This window comes from Cryptomeria japonica, chromosome 7 (assembly GCF_030272615.1).
Source record: "Cryptomeria japonica chromosome 7, Sugi_1.0, whole genome shotgun sequence".
In the NCBI taxonomy this organism is placed as follows: Eukaryota; Viridiplantae; Streptophyta; class Pinopsida; order Cupressales; family Cupressaceae; genus Cryptomeria; species Cryptomeria japonica.
The window spans coordinates 459,313,372-459,331,643 of record NC_081411.1 but is presented as its reverse complement, the minus strand read 5'-3'; the positions used below and the strand labels follow the sequence as shown (position 1 = coordinate 459,331,643).

The following is an 18,272-nucleotide window of genomic DNA, read 5'->3' as shown; positions in this document are numbered from 1 at the left end:
CCTTTTCAAAATAACTAATTTCAAAATAAAAATCAACACAATTTTTTTCTTCTTGTTAAGAAAACCTATTTAATCTTGATCTCCTTACAAAAATACCAAGACATGTAGAGGAAAGGACTGAGTTGTTTTCCACCCTAAGATCCAAATAGTATGTTGAATTTCAATGATTTTTTTGGGTTTTTTTGTATATGATGTAAGAGCATAAAGCAATTATTTTGGATTCGGGTAGTTACAATGAATGTAGGAGGAAAATTATGTATACAAATGGCAAAAAGTGCTCATTTAAAAGTGATATCCAATACCTATTAATAGACACTCCAATAACCATGTGCTACAACCAACAAAAACTTGCATGACTAATCCAGTACATAATCTTTTAATAGATGTTCTGACCAAAACCTATGCAGAAATTTCTCAATAACCGTATGTTATGGTTATCAAAAACTTTGCACAACTCTTCTATATAAATATTCAAATTTTAACTATTAGATGTACAAATGAACAACTATTAGATGCACAAATAAACAACTATTGATACATGTAAATTTTTTTAATAAACAATGTTTTTTAATACAAAAGATGAATGATTGATGAAACATGGACGATTGCTACTTAATTGAATTTTTTCTCTAAGTACCCTTGAACAAACCTAGAAAATCTCTTTTAATTTTTTGAATAACTAAGAAAATTTATACGACTTTCCCACAAGTGAATCCTTGAACAAATACACATGTTTTGCTTAAAAAAAAAGTTTACAAAAAATACTCCTAAAACATAATGTTTTTTAATACAAAAAATGAATGATTAATGAAACATGGATGATTACTACTTAATTGAATTTTTTGTCTAAATACCCTTGAACAAACCTAGAAAATCTCTTTTAATTTTTTGAATAACTAAGAAAATCTCTTTTAATTTTTTGGACAAATACACTTGTTTTGGTTTAAAAAAAAGTTTACAAGAAATGCTTGTAAGACGTGTACGCTATCTGAATTTTTGGATTGTAAGATACTTTCCGATGCTCATTTTGATTTGGTAAGTATAATAAAAAAAGTTGAATCATACTTCTGTAAAAGCGGTCAACTCTTGGGGAATGCATACAGACTGGAAAAAGCTTCCCAACTCTTTTGAAATGCCAAAACAATTCTTGAAATGGCTACCCATTTGGAACTGCAATTTTCTCCGTCTTTCTTTCTCAAATTGCATAAAAATCTACATTGTTTTCGTTTAGATACAGAAATATCCATTGAGAGAGCAAGGCACTACCAAGTATGGTATAATAATTATCATCCAGTGATTTGTGGAACAGAGCTGGTGGTGGAGGTGGAGCACATTGGTTGAGGTGTGTTTGGAGAAAATGGCGGCGTGAAAGAAACGAAGTCCGCTCTATTATGTCCCAACGCCTGGCACTGGCAGTTGCGACACCCATAACCCAACTGCTTTATGCGTTGAAGCTGAGTCACAACTTCCATCATACACGGCCGGTCGTCCTTCTCCAACGACAGACACTGGAAGGCTAACTCAGCAACACCTGTAACCATTGAATATATAAGAGGGCCGCTCTGAAACTCCAGATCTGGATCCACCAGCTCATGCAAAGTACCGTTTTGAATCTTGGAGACGGCCATGTTTGCCAACCCAATGTCCTTGCTATCTCTGCTTCTATCCACAGCCTTCTTCCCGGAGATGAGCTCCATCAAAACTACACCGAAGCTGTAAACATCACTTTTATCAGTGAGCTCATACATTTGATAATAGGCCGGGTCTACATAACCGGGCGTCCCCTGGGGAGCTGTGGAAATGTGTGTGGTCTCTAGAGGTATCATCCTTGACAGCCCAAAATCAACCACTTTTACCTTCATATACTCATCCAACAAGATGTTAGAGGATTTCACATCTCTGTGAAAAATTGCAGGCTCAACGGAAAAGTGAAGGTAGGCCAAAGCATCCGCAGTTTCCAAAGCAATGTTTAACCGGGCCTTCCAAGATAAACCATTTTCTCTTTCTGGGTATTCACCGTGAAGATGGTGGAACAAGGTACCATTGGGGACATATTCATAAATAAGCAGCAGATTTTTGCGTTGATGGCAGTAGCCGAAGAGTTGAATCAAATTCGGGTGGCGCACAGTGGAGAGAATTTTGAGCTCATTAAGGAACTGCTCCAGCCTTTTGGGGTTGTTCTCGTGGAGTCTCTTCACTGCCACGATGCGCCCGTCGCGAAGCTTCCCTACGTACACCACGCCAAAGCCTCCGCCTCCCACTTCCCTACTCCTGTCAAACGCATTAGTCCCCTCTTCCAGTTCCTCATAGCTGTAAACTGTCAAACTCATGGGGATATCTCTCTTAACCAATTCAAAATCTTTTCCCCAGCTGGCCGCCGGGCTAGCCAAGGCGAATCGTTTCCTCCTAGACCAGATGAACACAAATAATGTTGTTGCAGCTACCAATGCAACCGCACCTCCGATGCAGCCCGCTGAGTTACAATCCAGCATAAAATCAGACATAAATGGAAATAAAAATTAAACATCGATGTTCAAAGAAAGATTATTATTTCGGGCATCCAAAACCCATAATAAAACAAAACCTTACCAATGATAATTTTTTTTCCTTTTCTGCGACTGCCTACCATAAGTAGAAAAATGACAGAAGATGAGTTAGTTACAATTGATGTTCCGAAAAGGGTCAACGAGATAAGATATGTGAAAGGTCATCCGTACCGTTAAAGCAGCTCATCGGCTGGGAAGGGGCGTTCCTGCAATGGCACAGAAACGGATGATGAGGGTCTGTAACATTATACCCGCAAACCCCTTGACTTGAATTGCACAAGCTACACTTTTTCTGGTAGCTCGTATCTGCTTCCCATTCTACCCAAAATCCTCTTTTTAGAATTTTATAAGCTCCCGTCCAATAGTTTTGTGGGATTAGGTTCGTCGAATAATCGATCGGTTCCAACTCCTTCGTTGGTATTTGAAAAACCGATAGACAATTGCTAGTGTTCTTATAAGAGGACCAATTGGCTTGTATGTCATCATTAGAGAAAGCAAGGTAAGAATCTGTACTACAATTTATTTGAGAGAAATTTAGAACCTGCTTTTGACAGTGGATGAAAAAATAGAGAGTAGAGTACTGTGACATCCGGAACCGACTGCCCGAGATGTTAAGGGTCGCATTTGGCAGATAGCAGAAACTCGAAAGAGCCGCTTCGTCCACAATTTGAATGCTCTGGTCAGCATCCTTAAACTTTTGTATTCTGTATTCGTATGCATTGATCTTTATTATTGGTAAATGCTCACTATTACAATGGATCTGAAAATCTGGATGACCGCAACCAGGAGCAGTGCCGAAGGGAGATTGGATGTGGTTGCCATTACGTGCATGACAAGAAGATGAAGAATTGGAGCAGGTATCAAACATAGAAGGTGAACATCTGCAAAGAGGAATGATGAGCAGCAGCAAAGTGATAAGCAGAGAGAATAAATCCATTACAGACAAGTTTGGAGCACCAAAATCCAATGAAATGATGTGCGTAAGGAAGGAGGGAGAGAAAGAGAAACTAAGTAGGAAGAGGAACGCCTCAGTCGCCCCATCCCCATCTTCGCTCGCTTTGACTTTCCCTCAGTCATATGGTCGGTGTTAACCACTCAAAGTCGTTGGTAGCCACTTTAGTTGAACTTGTTTTTTCTCTACCGGCTTATTTTTGGTCTCGATGCTTGTTTTACCCGGCTCCGCAAGACTTGCAGACTATTTTTACTTGATTTTATTATTAGGATGAGGAAGGCATAATGCCCAACAATTTTTATTAATTCTTTAATAAAGTCATGCTTCTAGAGGATCTTATTCATTGTGAAGAATTAAAAAAATCACAACTTTACAAAAATTGATGTTTAATAGTCTTGACTCCATACTATTATAATAAATATTTGCTAAATACTTAATTATTATAAGTTTGAATTCATGTTATTTTAAAATTATATTTATATAATATTAATTATAACTCTCACTTCAATAAAACAATATTAGTAATCATAATATAATATAAATATTATAGTAAAAATGAAGTCAAGGTAAATTTATAATAGAAAGAAAAACAAAGAAAAATGGTTCTGCCTAAAATTCTGCGAAAGCGGACCTCACGTCCGACTCATGTTTCACTCAATGCAGGTGCCACTCCGACATACCCTACGGGAGGCTCCAATCGCTTTGCGATCCCCTCCTCTCCCGCCCTCTATGAAAATGAAGATCAACTCCATGGCAATCTGGGCACTCAGGTCGAGAGGAAATACTCTTTTTTTCCTCCTAGGGTTCCAAGATCCCCATCATTCATATCTAGCATTCAGGCTAATAAATTAAGTCTTTGCCCTCCTTCTGTGGCTAGGGCTAATGGATGTTTGTGGGGGCGAAGGAACCCAAAATCTGCTAATTTTGTCACAAGTCCCAGGGTGGGTGTTGGTTGGCAGGTTGTGCGAGGTCGAAGGTTTCCTAGATCAAAGGGTGATTTGCTGGTGAATGGCTCTGTGGGTAATACTTGCTTGATGCGGAAGAAGCTATGGATCATGTCGATCACCTGTTTCATTCCACGGTTTGCCTCTGGTGCTAAACGCATCCTGATGGGCTCTCGCCATTCGATACCCCTTCAGCGATTGCTCCACCTGACAACGACACCCTCCCTTCCCTCTCGACCAAGGAATATGATGGCCAAGCAGACTGAAACTTAGAAGGTCAAAATGGGTATGCGTTATGATGCTCCGAAATCTTACCCTCCTGAGGCGCAAGCCGCATTGATCTCTCTAGCAAAGATTTTATTTCCTAAGACAGATGATGGGCATGAAACATTAATCATAAGCAATGACTGCACTAACGACAAATGGGAGGAATGCATGAGCAATGGTTTAATCGAAAAATGGTTTCGCTTCGTTGCCTCTGTAGATTGCATAATCCAGTGGCTTAAGGCTTCATACGACCGCCAGGAAAGTATAATCAAACTAGAAGATGACTTCCTATTCATTCACTGCTTGTCTTCAGAGCTAAAAGAACAGCTATTCCAGAAAAAATCTAGATTCTTTAAGGGATATAGCTTTAAAATTTTTAACTGGATTCCAAATTTTACACCCAAAGATTTTGAAAATGAAATTATTCCTAAATGGGTTTATTATCCAAAATCTCTCTGTGGAACTGCTCCATGGCCACAATTTAGTTAAAATTGGAAAAGTTATTGGAGGTTTTTTAGAAATAGAAAAAGACTTCATGAATTCTTCTAATGTTAAAATTCTGATCAATTTAAAATTAAGCTCTCAAACTGTGAATCCTATTAAACTAATAACAAACCATTTGATATATAGACTAAGACCCGAAATATTCAAAGGAAACATAATAATTGAGGAGATCAATAGCATGCTTGAAATACAGAGTAGGTTGATCAAATTTGAGATACCACCAACTTTGAATCTCCCCAAGCTGATAACATCTTTATTCCATGCTTTATGGCCAAGTTCAAACCAAGGAGCAAGGCTTCATATTCTACTACATTGTTAGTACATTCAAACAACATTTGAAATGAATATTTGAAGGTCTTTCCACCAGGCGCCACCAATACAATCCTAGCCTCTAACCCCTCTTTGATGCAAGCTCCATCAAAGTACATGTGCAACAAACCTCCTTGATCATTTTGAGCTTCAAAACTCATTGGGTCAGTATTTTATAAGAGTGGCTGAGCTGGCTCAATCCTAAAATTTTCCATGTCAATATCACAAAAGCACACCATGTCATTTGGGTCTACACACTCTAATAGAGTGTCTGACCTGGACTCCCTCTCCAATTTTACATTCTGACCATTGACTATAATGGTGGCATAAGATAGGCCCAACTATACATTGCCCCCTTCTACTATTGTCCACAACCTAGATATTAACATTACATAATGTGGAGGGACATCTACAACATTTACATCTACATGATATGTGGCCTTCGAGAAATGTGCAAGTTTGACCTCTAAATTCTTTAAAATACCTATAACCAACACTAAGCTTTTATCCATAGAATAACATCTCCAATAGTTACAATCAACCCATAACCCCAATTCTCTCATGACTCCTATTGGCATTATGTTAATGGCATCCCCTAAGTCTATCATGCAATTTTTTACATATTTATTATTAATCAACAATGTAAGATAAAAGGGATCTGCCTGAGAAAGGTTTTTGGTAAATTGCAGTTCCTAAGTACACCTAGGAGTCTGCATGGATTCTAATTCCCCATTTTGAGAAAACATGCCACTTTGTTCCAAATAATGACATGCATTATCATTTTCTACGACACTATTCTCAATATTTGTCTTTTGAAAGACATTTGGAACATCAGATATTAAAGACAAAGCGTTATCCCTATGCTCTTGAATTTTCATCATCTCTAACAAGGGAACTGGAATCTTTATCTGTGACAAAGTTTGAAGCATATCAAATATAGGTGTACTAGGAATACCTTGATTATTCTCCTTTTGTATGGCCAGTTTTTCATTGTTTGTCATCCTTCATTGTCATGGGCTTTTGAGGTTCTTCAGTTGGAGCTTCCTTTTTAGGTTTCTTGTATTTCTAATTTGTCTTGGGGATGTACTATTGGGTTTGACTTGTTTTAGCTGCCTTATTTTTGTCATTTGCATTGTGGGGAGCTTGTTGTACCTTGGGGTCTAACTACTTGTTTTTCATGAAAATCCCTCCCGGCCTTCCCTAATTTGGTAGAGAACCCTTTGACCTTAAATTATAATCACTCTTGGCTTGAGCAATCACAACTACAATTAATTGTCTGATTTCTTCTTTTGAGGATCTCCTTAGGCTAATTTCTTCTAATTGTGCATTAGTTGCATGCACTTTGTAATTTTCTTGCATCTTCATCATCTGAGAAGATCTCCTATTGATGCCCTAAACTCCATCTCCTTTGAGCATCAACATCTAGTTCGATCCCATCATCTTCAAAGGAAGAATACCTATCCTTCCCATGATATGACCCAAGGGATAGCATGTTGACCATGTGGTCTTGATCAAACTCATCATCCATACAGATTGCATAGGTTCCATCCATCTCTTCCATAGTTTTTGCAATCTCACATTGAGATTATGCATGAGGCAGATTAAAAATAACAGACCAAGGATTGTCCTCCACAAAGTGAGCACTTGGTCTCTTTAAGGGATCAAGAGTACCCTTGCTGGTTGAAGGTTGTTGATTATTAATTACAGGCTTTCCATCTTTCCACGTTGTGATATATGGCATGTCATGCAGTCTTGTCTTGTCATGCCTTTGATTATTTGGTCTGTCATGTGATAGTCCTTTTTCCTTTCTGAATATTTTACAATTAAAGTCCTTGAGAGAACTCATGACTTTATCCATCTTATCCTCTTCTATTGGTTTCTTATTATGATGTCCCTTCATATTCTGCAAGATCCTGACATCATCCCTCCTAGCTACTTTGCCTAAAGCTTTTCTATTGTTCTCAATGGTTTGAGAAACCTTAAAGGCCTCACTAAGAGTTGGAAGATTCCAAGATCCGAGCTCATAACCAATCCTAGGATCAAATGCATCATAGTAGAAGACTAGACACATGTGATCAATGGGTTTCAAATGTGGAGGAATCTTGTTAAATAGTTTGATAAATCTATTATTGAAACTGGATATTTCCTCATTGTGACCCTTCTTTATGCTTGTAAGTTCATGAAGAGAAAACTTAGGATCAAAATGATCTCCATATTGGTCTTTAAACATTCTCTTAAAATCAATGAGCGAATGAATGAACATTGTCATGAATACATCCCCATGTTCAACCTTGAAGCTATCCATCACATTTTGGAAAGCTCTGATGTGATCTTCACCTATAATAGCATTACTCCCTGAGAACTTGGTCAATGCATTTCTTAGATCATTTCTTATTGCATTAGGGTAACCTTGAATTCGAGTGAAATTAATTTCTCTATATCTATCTAGATGTATGGGTCTCCTAGAAAATTAATCATGTTGCTGGTTGTGGACCCGTTGTTGTTGCATATTCCCTTGGTTCGGAATTTGTTGTTGGTGTTGTTGTTGTTGATTATTAAATTATTGCAAAGGGATTTGTTGATGTTGTTGGTGTTGCAGAAATTGAAAGTATTGTAGGTAAGCATTGTTCCCTCCTAATGGACTGTGCAGTGGATATGGTGGAAAAATAAGGAACTGGGGAAATAAGGGGTACTATGGAAGTGGTGGAGGAGAAATGTAGGTTTAGCACTGTATTTTGTTGTTGCTGAAAAATTTGTTGCTAACTAGCATGTTGTTGACTAATGCTTGCTTGATTAGTACTGACATTTTGAGTATTTGTCGATGGTAAACTCATACTTGCAGGCACTAAAGGCATATTTGGCATACCGATAGTCCATGGGATAGACATCGGTATAGTGATAGTGGTAGTTGTTGAGGTATTTTCTTGAGTATTACTACAAGTATGACCCACAGGTTGAGATGTAGCTGAGCTTACCAGAGAAGCCTGGGTACTAGTACTAACAACAAAACTAACATGGATGTTTCTAACATTGGGTGCACTTGGTAGTGGAAGAGAAGATGAAGAGGATTTACCACTTCCAATAGTAGGAATAACAGGTATTGATTTTCCACACTATTACTAGGTTCACCAGAAAGAGATGAGAATGAAAAGGTTGTCTGTGAAGCCAAATTCAAAATCTCTTGAGCCATCATTTCCCTCTCTCTTACGAGCCATAATCTATCCTTTTGGGATCTCATTTGTTCTAACTATAATTGCAAATATTCAGCTGACTCTCCAGTGTCATTTCCCGAAGTGGAGCATGTTGGAATTGTTGTCATTGATGCCAACAAGAGTAACAGGGATGACAAGAGGTTGTAGAGAAGAAGGTAGCAAGTGTGCATAATATGAAGATAGGAGAAGTGTATAACTTGCAAGTTATACAGTCATGCATAACATGCCGTGTTATGTTACACAAATTATGTAGGTTGCAGATGTAAAAAATCCCTTCGATGATAGTTTTTCGATGAGACAAGGCTTCTGTCTCAGCGACAATGCTTTTAGGTGTAAGATGGTGATTTGATAAAACCATCATCTTTCTTCATCGAGCTTCATTGTTGTACCAAAAAAAATTGTCTTTGATGTAGTGGTTGTCGTGTCTTGGTGAGAAGCTATTTGTGTCGTATGGGCCCTCCTTATCATGTGCTTTGATGTATAGCTAGCGGTTGTGCATTGGTCTATCGAGATGATGATGCATGAATGTGGGATCTTGTGGTGTGTTTGAGAGAATAGAGTCATCTGCAACTACCCTGTGATGTTGAAAAGTGAGATGCACTAGTCATGTGGGATAAGAGTTTCAGAGAGGTTGAAGACCCCCCTACTATCCCATATCATGTATGACAAAGTGAATAAGGTCATGTGGTATAACATCAAAGCAGTCCAAATGGCCTATCACACTATCTTGTGACATGATAAGCGAGTGACCGATGGTCATGTGGATAACACTTGAGAAAATAAAATAATTGTTACACAGTATCCCGCGGCGTGTTAGTTGAGTGTCAAGATTCCATGCAGGATAATAGAGATGGAGGCAATTGGCAATATCCCACTATCCACAATGTTAAGAAGAATGAGATGATGGTCGTGCAGGGTAACATGAAGATAGAAGTAAAAGGTCCCTGCTATCCCACACCATTCAAGATGGGTGCTTGATGGTCATGAGGGATAAGAAGGTGAAAGAAGAGAAGGATCCCGCTATCCCACAATGATAATGAGCAAATAAAAATGGTCATGCGAGGATAATGAGAACAAAAAGAAAAATGAATTCTCTTATCCCACATGGGTTAAGAGGTCACACGAAGTGTCATGTAGGCTAACAAATGTGAAGGGAGGCTTCTTGAAGCTTATCTTGCATGAGTTAGAAGGTTACTCATAGTGTCATGTGGGCTAACAAGAGAGAACAAAGTCTCTTGTGGATGCTTATCCCACACAAGTCCAAAAATCCTTCAAGGTGTTGTGTGGGCTAACAAGAGTGAATAGAGTCACTTGAAGACACCTATCCCACATGGGTAAGATGGGATGGAAGATGATGATGTAGGATAATAAAGGGAAAGAATGAGGTAGCCAGATAGAGATGGTGGTCTACATGATGTCTGACCAAGGTTGAACAGGTGACCTGAATGACGATTAAGAAGACTTTTGATGACTCTTGTGCATGTCGATAGAAATAAAGTTTTACGTGGAAGCTAACTAACCTTGACCAAGTGATCTGGATGAATAACATGAAGACACGTGGATCCTTGATGGACTAAGACTGAATTAGATACGTAAAAGTCAGTGACAATGGAGGCAGTTATCGATCCTTTCAGAGTAGGTCGATAGAGGATGGAGAATGCATTAATGGAGACTGAGTTGTAAGATGGTTGTGTGGATGGAGGAGGGATTCTAGATCATTTTGAGAAGAGAAAGATTACTAAACTTAGTAATATAAGTACAAAGAATAATCTGAAGAAAGATAGGATGCATTTTCTATGGGTGGCAAATCTGAGATCATATTCAGGAAAGAGAATAAAATCTCTAGAGGTGCAAATCTCCAAGACATTTTACTTGAATTAAATATTTAAATTTTGCAATGGAGGAAAAATTAGAAGTGTACAGAGTTGATTGAATCCAGCAGTAGGTGTGATGAGATTTGATATGGATAGGTGTGGCTGTTGAGAGAGAGAGAGAGATGGAAATAAAGATATCTCAACTAGTTGGTTGTAAGTATTGAGTGAAGGAGCATGTGTTGTTGCCAAGAGAAAGGAAAAAGGTGGAAACTACAAAAGAGTAAGAGCAAAGTATTCTTCAAGGTGAAGTAGTAGCAGATAGAAGAAGACAACCATATAGAAGTAGAAGAAGAAATGGAGGAATAACTTCAGCAGGCAAAGAAATCCATTCTCAAGATATCAAAATTTTTTAAGTGTTACAAAACTCATTTGTAACAAGGTTTTATCACTGCATTGTAAATTTTGATAATCATTGTAAATATCTGAGTGTGTGCTCAAAGAAGGGGTAGGTGCTCATTTGAGTAGGTGCTCATAAAATTAGGGGTTGGTGCTCCTTGGGTTGGTACCCTAAAGTTTAGGAGTTGGTTCTCCTTGGGTTTGTTCCCTAAACATTGTAATATGTTATTCACTGTGAGGCTAGATTGGAGTAGTAGACTCCAACAACATTTCTCATTGAGGTTTTTCCCCACTATGGGTTTTCCTCATAAATCTTGTGTTGTGAATTGTTTCATGTGTGTGTGTTTGTTCTAATTTGTATTGAATTCTTAATATCTGCACACTTAGTTTAGAATTTTTTTATAAATACACTGATTAACACCCCTCTTAGTGTCCATATGTGTTCTTCAGAGAAAAAAATTGAGTCAATGCCTTGAGTCTGAAATGGGGTTTTTATAGAAGGATAACTTGTGGATATGGGTGTTGCAACAACAACCTCTGGGTTAGACCTATTATTGGCATTAACAAGTTTTTCTACATATCTAGCTTCATATTTGTCTCGCAACCTAGCCTTCTCAAACTCTGCATAGATTATGTCTTGAGTTGCTTTAGCTTGAGCAGGATCTTCTTGGAAAAAGTTAGAGGAGTTCCTATCCATGGTTAGCAAAGTGAGACTAAGGAAAAGTTGTTCTCTAGAGGGCGATTCATTACTACTAGTATCCTCTATCTCTTTAGTAGAATAATATCCTTCAGAAATATTTTTTCCCTTATCCCTAGTTTGCACTTGTCGAAGACACTCTAAACTAATCAAAGGAATTTCAGAAATAATATTTACTGGATTTTCAATAGATGAAACTTTAGTGTTACCTCTTCTTTTAGCAGTCCACATTCTATTTGTTGTAGCTTATCTTGAAAAGTGACTCCCTTGTCTCCCTCGTCCAACTTCACAATATGAACTATGCTCGTTATTTGAAGCCCTTTGCTTTAAAATATGCTCACTCCTTCATGTTGCAGTTTGGTAGCCTTTTCAACAATCATATGAACTTTTGAAACTTCAATAATTTATTTCCTTTTTAGAGTCGCCACCCAATATGGGAGTTACTTTCTTTAGAATGTATTTTTCAATTTTAAACTTGACTTTTACATTTATGACTTTGAACCTTAGACAACCCTCTAGGTTAACTGACTTGACAGGATGTGAACTATGACTTCCCTAGCAAAATTGACAATCTATTGCTTCCCAAATCAATAGATCTCCAAACCCTAAAGACTTATCTGCATTCCTATCAACAGGTTTAAGATTAAATTTGGCAAATGAATGAGATACAATTGCACAATTGAAATCTCCTACACTTTTGGCTCTACAACACCAAGGTGGGTAGACCTTAATAATACCTAAAGATGTTGAATCTACACATGGGCTGACATTGTTATATTAAGCATGATGGTATGATGAAAGAATAAGTATCCAGTAGAATACTGAGAGGGGGGGTGAATCAATATATTGAAAAAATGATGCAAAGTTACCAAACTCAAATTCAATCACACAAAGTAAACATATCTCAGTCAAGATCAATATTCATAAGAATAATTGACATCAACCGGTTTGACTATTATGACAACTTAATAGTAAACAAATTCAATCTTGTAAACATCAACAATGCTTAATCATAACTCAACATATTCATCCCTCAATGCTTCTAGTTATCATGCCTTATTAGAATTTAATCAAATCAACAAATAAGATCATAACTACAAAACATTCACCACTTTATACAAATGTTTATACGTGGAAAACCCAAATAGGTAAAAACCACAGTGAGATGAGACTCACACAGATATCTTTCTGAACTCTTCTGAAGTTTGCCTTGTTAGGAGCTAAGCCTATTAAAGATTTACAATAAGTTCTGTTAGGAACTAATTCCAGTCAGGAATCACCCGGTTAAGGGATTTACAAATATGCCTTGATGAAAAGCACAATACCTTGTTAGGATTAACCTCGCTAGAGGATTTAAGAATCCAAGCTAATGGACCACCTTGTTAGAGGATTTAATGAGTAACCAAGCTTGTTAGATCTTACCCGATTAAGGGATTTCACTTCTATTGTAATTGTTAGAAAACAATAGGTTTTCTTGATCTGTTTGAATAGCACTACATTTGTTTGATTAGATCCTTTTAAGCTTCAATCTGCCTTCACTTAAAGTGTAGATCCATTCACTGGCTAGGCAACTACATAGTCAATAGGTTTCTGCCAATCTTTCCAATAATCTTTACAAACAACTTCATCGACCTTAAATACAAATCAATTAGGTCGGTAACACAACAAAAACCTAATTCTCATCATTGAGATTATAAACAAGTCGGTACAATCTTGACCATTAGAAATCATGACAATCTCTTCACATTCTTCAAGAAAATTCCAAACGCTCCATGATGACCACTCCATTGGACTTTGTAACTCATCACACATTGTGCATTAGATGCAATCCACTTTTCTCCTTCCCTAGACAATAAACAAACATGCCAAAACAATTTGAACTTATCCTTGTACAATGATCACATGTGTATCCATCATTACCACTCATCAGATAATAAACCAACAAACTTGATTGGTTAGGGTTTAACAACTGATAGGGTTTACCAATTACAATGCATAGAAAGGCTTAACCCTTTACATTGGTTTACCAGTTCAACTCATAAACTTACCATACCGGTTTAAAACATCTTCCACAAATCCCTTCTTATTGGTTACTAGCCAATATCAAAAACAACAATATCAGCAATAACATGAATACCATTATTGGTTCAATTGACATCAATGACAACATATCATTAATGCAATATCTATGCAAAATGCCAACAATCTTAACCTTTGGCATTGATGGCAATACAAATATTAACGCCTCTGATTGCTGCTGAGATTGGTGAAAATAAATCTTGGTTTACATTACCAAGTATTCACCTTGCTCTGTCTGTCTTCAGCCTGCCGCTGGTTCACCTAATCATACACATAATTCTAATCACATAATTCTTCTCCCCCTTTGACAACAATGCCAAAGTGAAAGTAAAAACATGTAATTCTACTCTCACTGTGCATCAACATCATTCTGCAACTTGATGCTCCCCCTATGGAATACATCCACTTCTCATCAATCCATGTGAGATTCTACAAGTAATTCAGGGACTGATGCAATCAACATCATGCTCAACTAACTTCATGAAGAGGGACAACCCCCAATTGACTTTTAAGATACTTGAAAGTGGTCTTAGGTAGAGGTTTGGTAAAGATATCTGCAAGCTACTCCTTGGTAGAAACATGCTCCAAGATAACATCTTTACTTTGAACTTTTTCCCTCAAGAAGTGATACTTCAATTCAACGTGCTTAGTCCTTGCGTACAAAACATGATTTTTAGAAATGTTTATCACACAAAATCTTTATTGGTTATGATATTTTCATCTTCAAACGTTCCAAAATGTGCCTCATCCACATAGCTTGTCTGCAATTCATATAACTTGCTACATACTCAGCTTCATCAGTAGATTGTGAAGTACAACTCTGCTTTTTACTACTCCATGAAACTAGCCTTCCTCCTAGAAAGAATGTTCCACCGATATTACTCTTCTGGTCATCAATATTTCCTGCCCAATCAACATCTGTGTATGCTTTCAAATTAAAATTTCCACCATATGGATACCATAACCCATAGTCAACAATACCTTTCAGATATCTAAAAATTCTCTTGGTTGCCATCAGATGTGCCTCCTTTGGATTCTTCTAAAATATAGCAACAATACCAACTGCATGGGCAATATTCGATCGACTATGAACAACATAGTGTGATTTGCCAATCATTGACTTGTATTCCTTTTCATCTACAGACTTAGATGCATCTTTCTTGGACAACTTACAACCTGTAACCATTGGGGTTCCAACTGGTTTATAGTCACTCATACCGAAAGTCTTCAAAACCTCTTTCACATACTTAGATTGAGTAATTAAAATACCATTCTTCATTTGCTGTATCTGCAAGCCTATGAAAATATTTATTTCCCCTACTAATGACATCTCAAACTCATTCTTCATTTCATCTGCAAAACAATTACTCATGTCATCATTACCTCCAAATATAATGTCATCAATAAATACTTCACTGACCAGTATTTTATCTCCTTCAGACTTGAGATAAATGTTGTTGTCATCACTAGTTCTAGCAAAGCCTATCTTCATTAGATGAGTATGAAGCCATTCATACCATGCTCTGGGAGCCTTCTTTAATCCATACAAATCTTTATGCAATTTGCATACCATGTCTTCCTTATCTATCAATGCATAACCATCAGGATGATCTATATAAACCTCTTCTTCCAATATCCCATTCAAGAATGCAAACTTAACATCCATCTGGAATACCTTGAACTTCTTATGAGCTGCAAATGCAAGTAATGTTCTGACACCTTCCAGTCTTGCTACTGGTGCAAAATTTTCTCCATAATCTTCTCCTTCTTCTTGCGCATAACCTTTGCATACTAATCTTGCCTTGTTGCGAACTACAACACCATCTTCATTTAACTTGTTTTTGAACACCCATTTAGTACCTATAACATTCTTGTTTACTGGTTAGGGTACCAGGGTCCAAGTGTTGTTCTTCTCAATTTGGTCCAATTCCTTCTCCATAGCTTTCACCCAATGATCATCACCAAATGCCTCCTTAGCACTTATATGTTGAAAGGTGGAGATCATGCAAGAGTTCTCTCTAATTCTTCTTCTAGTTAGTACTCCAACATCCTTATCCCCAATAATCATTTTAGGACTATGATTCAGTCTCACATACCTAGGAATAACATGATCATTCTCTTCAGGTTCAACTTCTTCATTATCATCTTCTTTTGAATTTGTTTGTTTCACTTGAACAAGTACATCAAGATTTGCTTTACCAGTTTTTGATTTAACAGTTTCAGGTTCCAAAAGCAAAATGCAAGGATCTTCATCCTTCTTCTCAGAACTGGTTCCATCTGAAACTTCAGGAAATTCATCTACATGAACATCAACACTCTCAACAATTTTATGTTTCCAGTTGTTGAAGCATTTATAGGCCTTACTCTTGGTGGAATAGCCAAGAAATATGCCTTCATCACTCTTAGCTTCAAACCTTCTTATGTAGTCACCTCTTTTAATAAAACATTTGCTTCCAAATATCTTAAAATAGATAACATCAGGTGATCTCCCATACCAGTATTCCTAAGGGGCCTTGTCCTTACCTCTTTTCACTACAACTCGGTTCATTGTGTAGACAACTATACTTACAGCTTCTTTCCAAAATGTTTTTTCTACACCTCCTTGTATCAACATAGTCATAGCAGCTTCAACCATTGACCAATTGTTTCTCTTTGCTATACCATTCTACTGTGGTGTCCTTGGTGCAAAAAGTTGTTGCTTGATACCATTCTCATCACTGTACTCAGTGAATTCTTCAGAAGTAAATTCACCGCCTTGATTTGTTCTTAGACATTTTATCTTTTTACCACTCTCTTTCTTAGATAAGGCCCTAAATGTCTTTAATTTACCAAAATCTTCATTCTTATCCTTCAAGAATGTGACCCACATCATCCTTGAACAATCATTAGTGAAGATCATGAAATATCTGTCACTTTGAATGCTTCTTGTTCTTATTGGTCCACATAGATCTATATGAACCAAATCCAACAAGTTCTCTGCTGAGAAGGACTTTCTCTTGAAAGTTGAAGAAGTCATCTTTCCTAACAAAACATTCTTTACAAAGAGCATTAACTGGTTTGTCTAGCTGAGGCAAACCTCTTACTATCTTAGACTTGCTTACTTTAACAATATTGTCAAAATTTATATGACAAAATCTCCTATGACAAATCCAGCTATCATCTATTTTTGCAATCAAATAGTTGCTAACTTTAGGATTAAGATGAAATATATTACCTTTGGTCTATTTCCTGGTTGCAATCAATTCACCTTTGTTGTCAAAGATTTTGCACATACCATTTCTAAACTCCAGTGGGTATCCTCTGTCGTTAAGTTGTGCCACACTCAAAAGATTGTTCTTTAGGCCTTCAACCCAATAGACATCATCAACACTGCTCTTCCCATTAAGAGAAATAACTCCCTTACCTTTAACCAAACAGGGTGAGTCATTGCCAAATCTGACACTGCCATCAAATTCCTTCAGAGAAAGAAATTTAACCTGATCATCGGTCATGTGATGTGAACAACCACTATCAATGATCCAATCATCAAAGTTATCCATCCTGGATACTAATGCCTTCTGATCTAATATTTCTTCCTTAATAGCTACAAACATAATATCTTCACTAGCATCATCATCAGATTCTTCATCAGTAATACCAATGTCAATAGCTACAAGACAATCTCTCTTGCCTTTACCCTTATACTTCTTAAATTTGTCTCTCTTGTATTCATTTTCACCATTAGGGCAATTAGCTACTATATTACCAATCTTGTTAGATGCAAAACATTTTAAAGGTAGCTTACCTCTATATTTACCAGTGCCTCTAGGCTGTCGTTTTGTCCACAATGCTTCAAGTTCCAATAGGTTGTCTTCATCATCAACATCTCTGCTGGATCTAGATTCATAACCATGGTCGGTATCTCTACTTATTCTCATAGATGGGTTAGAGACAGAAGCTATGAATGCAGATTCTGATTTCTGTATACTACCATCATAGCCATTTAGTTTAAAGGCAGTAAGTTTGCCAATAATAGAGTCAAGAGCTACCTTAGTCTTGTCAATGGATTTCAGCTCCTGAATAGCTGCAACTCAGATAGTATAGATTGATAGCAGGGTTCTTAGTACCTTACTGATTACTGTGGCATCTTCCACTTTCCCTCCTGCACTCTTTATTTCACCAGCTATCTCTTTAATCCTTTGACCATTACTGCTAGATATTCTCACCTTCTAACATTCCAAAGTCATTAAACTTTCCTCTTAAACTCTCCTCTTTGGCAATCTTAACATGTTCATCACCGCTATAAATCTCTTCAAGTTTTTTCCACACTTCATGTGCAGTTTCAAGACCATGAACATCTACATATTCAGCATCGGATAGGGAACTGATAATAGCCTCTAATGCTTGGTGATTTTCTTGATGTTCTTTCTTCTGAACATCAATCAGGATTCTAGTAGGTGTAATATACTTAGTTCCTATATGATCCCAATACTGACTACCAGGACTCTTAATGTAAATCTTCATTATGTCACTCCATATTTTATAGTTATCTTTGTTGAACTTCAGACCTTCT

At 37.2% G+C, this 18,272-nt stretch overlaps 1 protein-coding gene across 1 annotated transcript; it reads right to left on the bottom strand.

Annotated features, from left to right (window-relative positions):
- Nucleotides 1-1,222: 1,222 nt before the first annotated feature.
- LOC131065674 (LEAF RUST 10 DISEASE-RESISTANCE LOCUS RECEPTOR-LIKE PROTEIN KINASE-like 1.2) lies at nt 1,223-2,504 on the bottom strand. Its single transcript, XM_058000261.2, has one exon. The coding sequence runs from the start codon at nt 2,502-2,504 to the stop codon at nt 1,287-1,289; it is 1,218 nt and encodes a 405-aa protein (XP_057856244.1). The 3' UTR covers nt 1,223-1,286.
- Nucleotides 2,505-18,272: the final 15,768 nt, after the last annotated feature.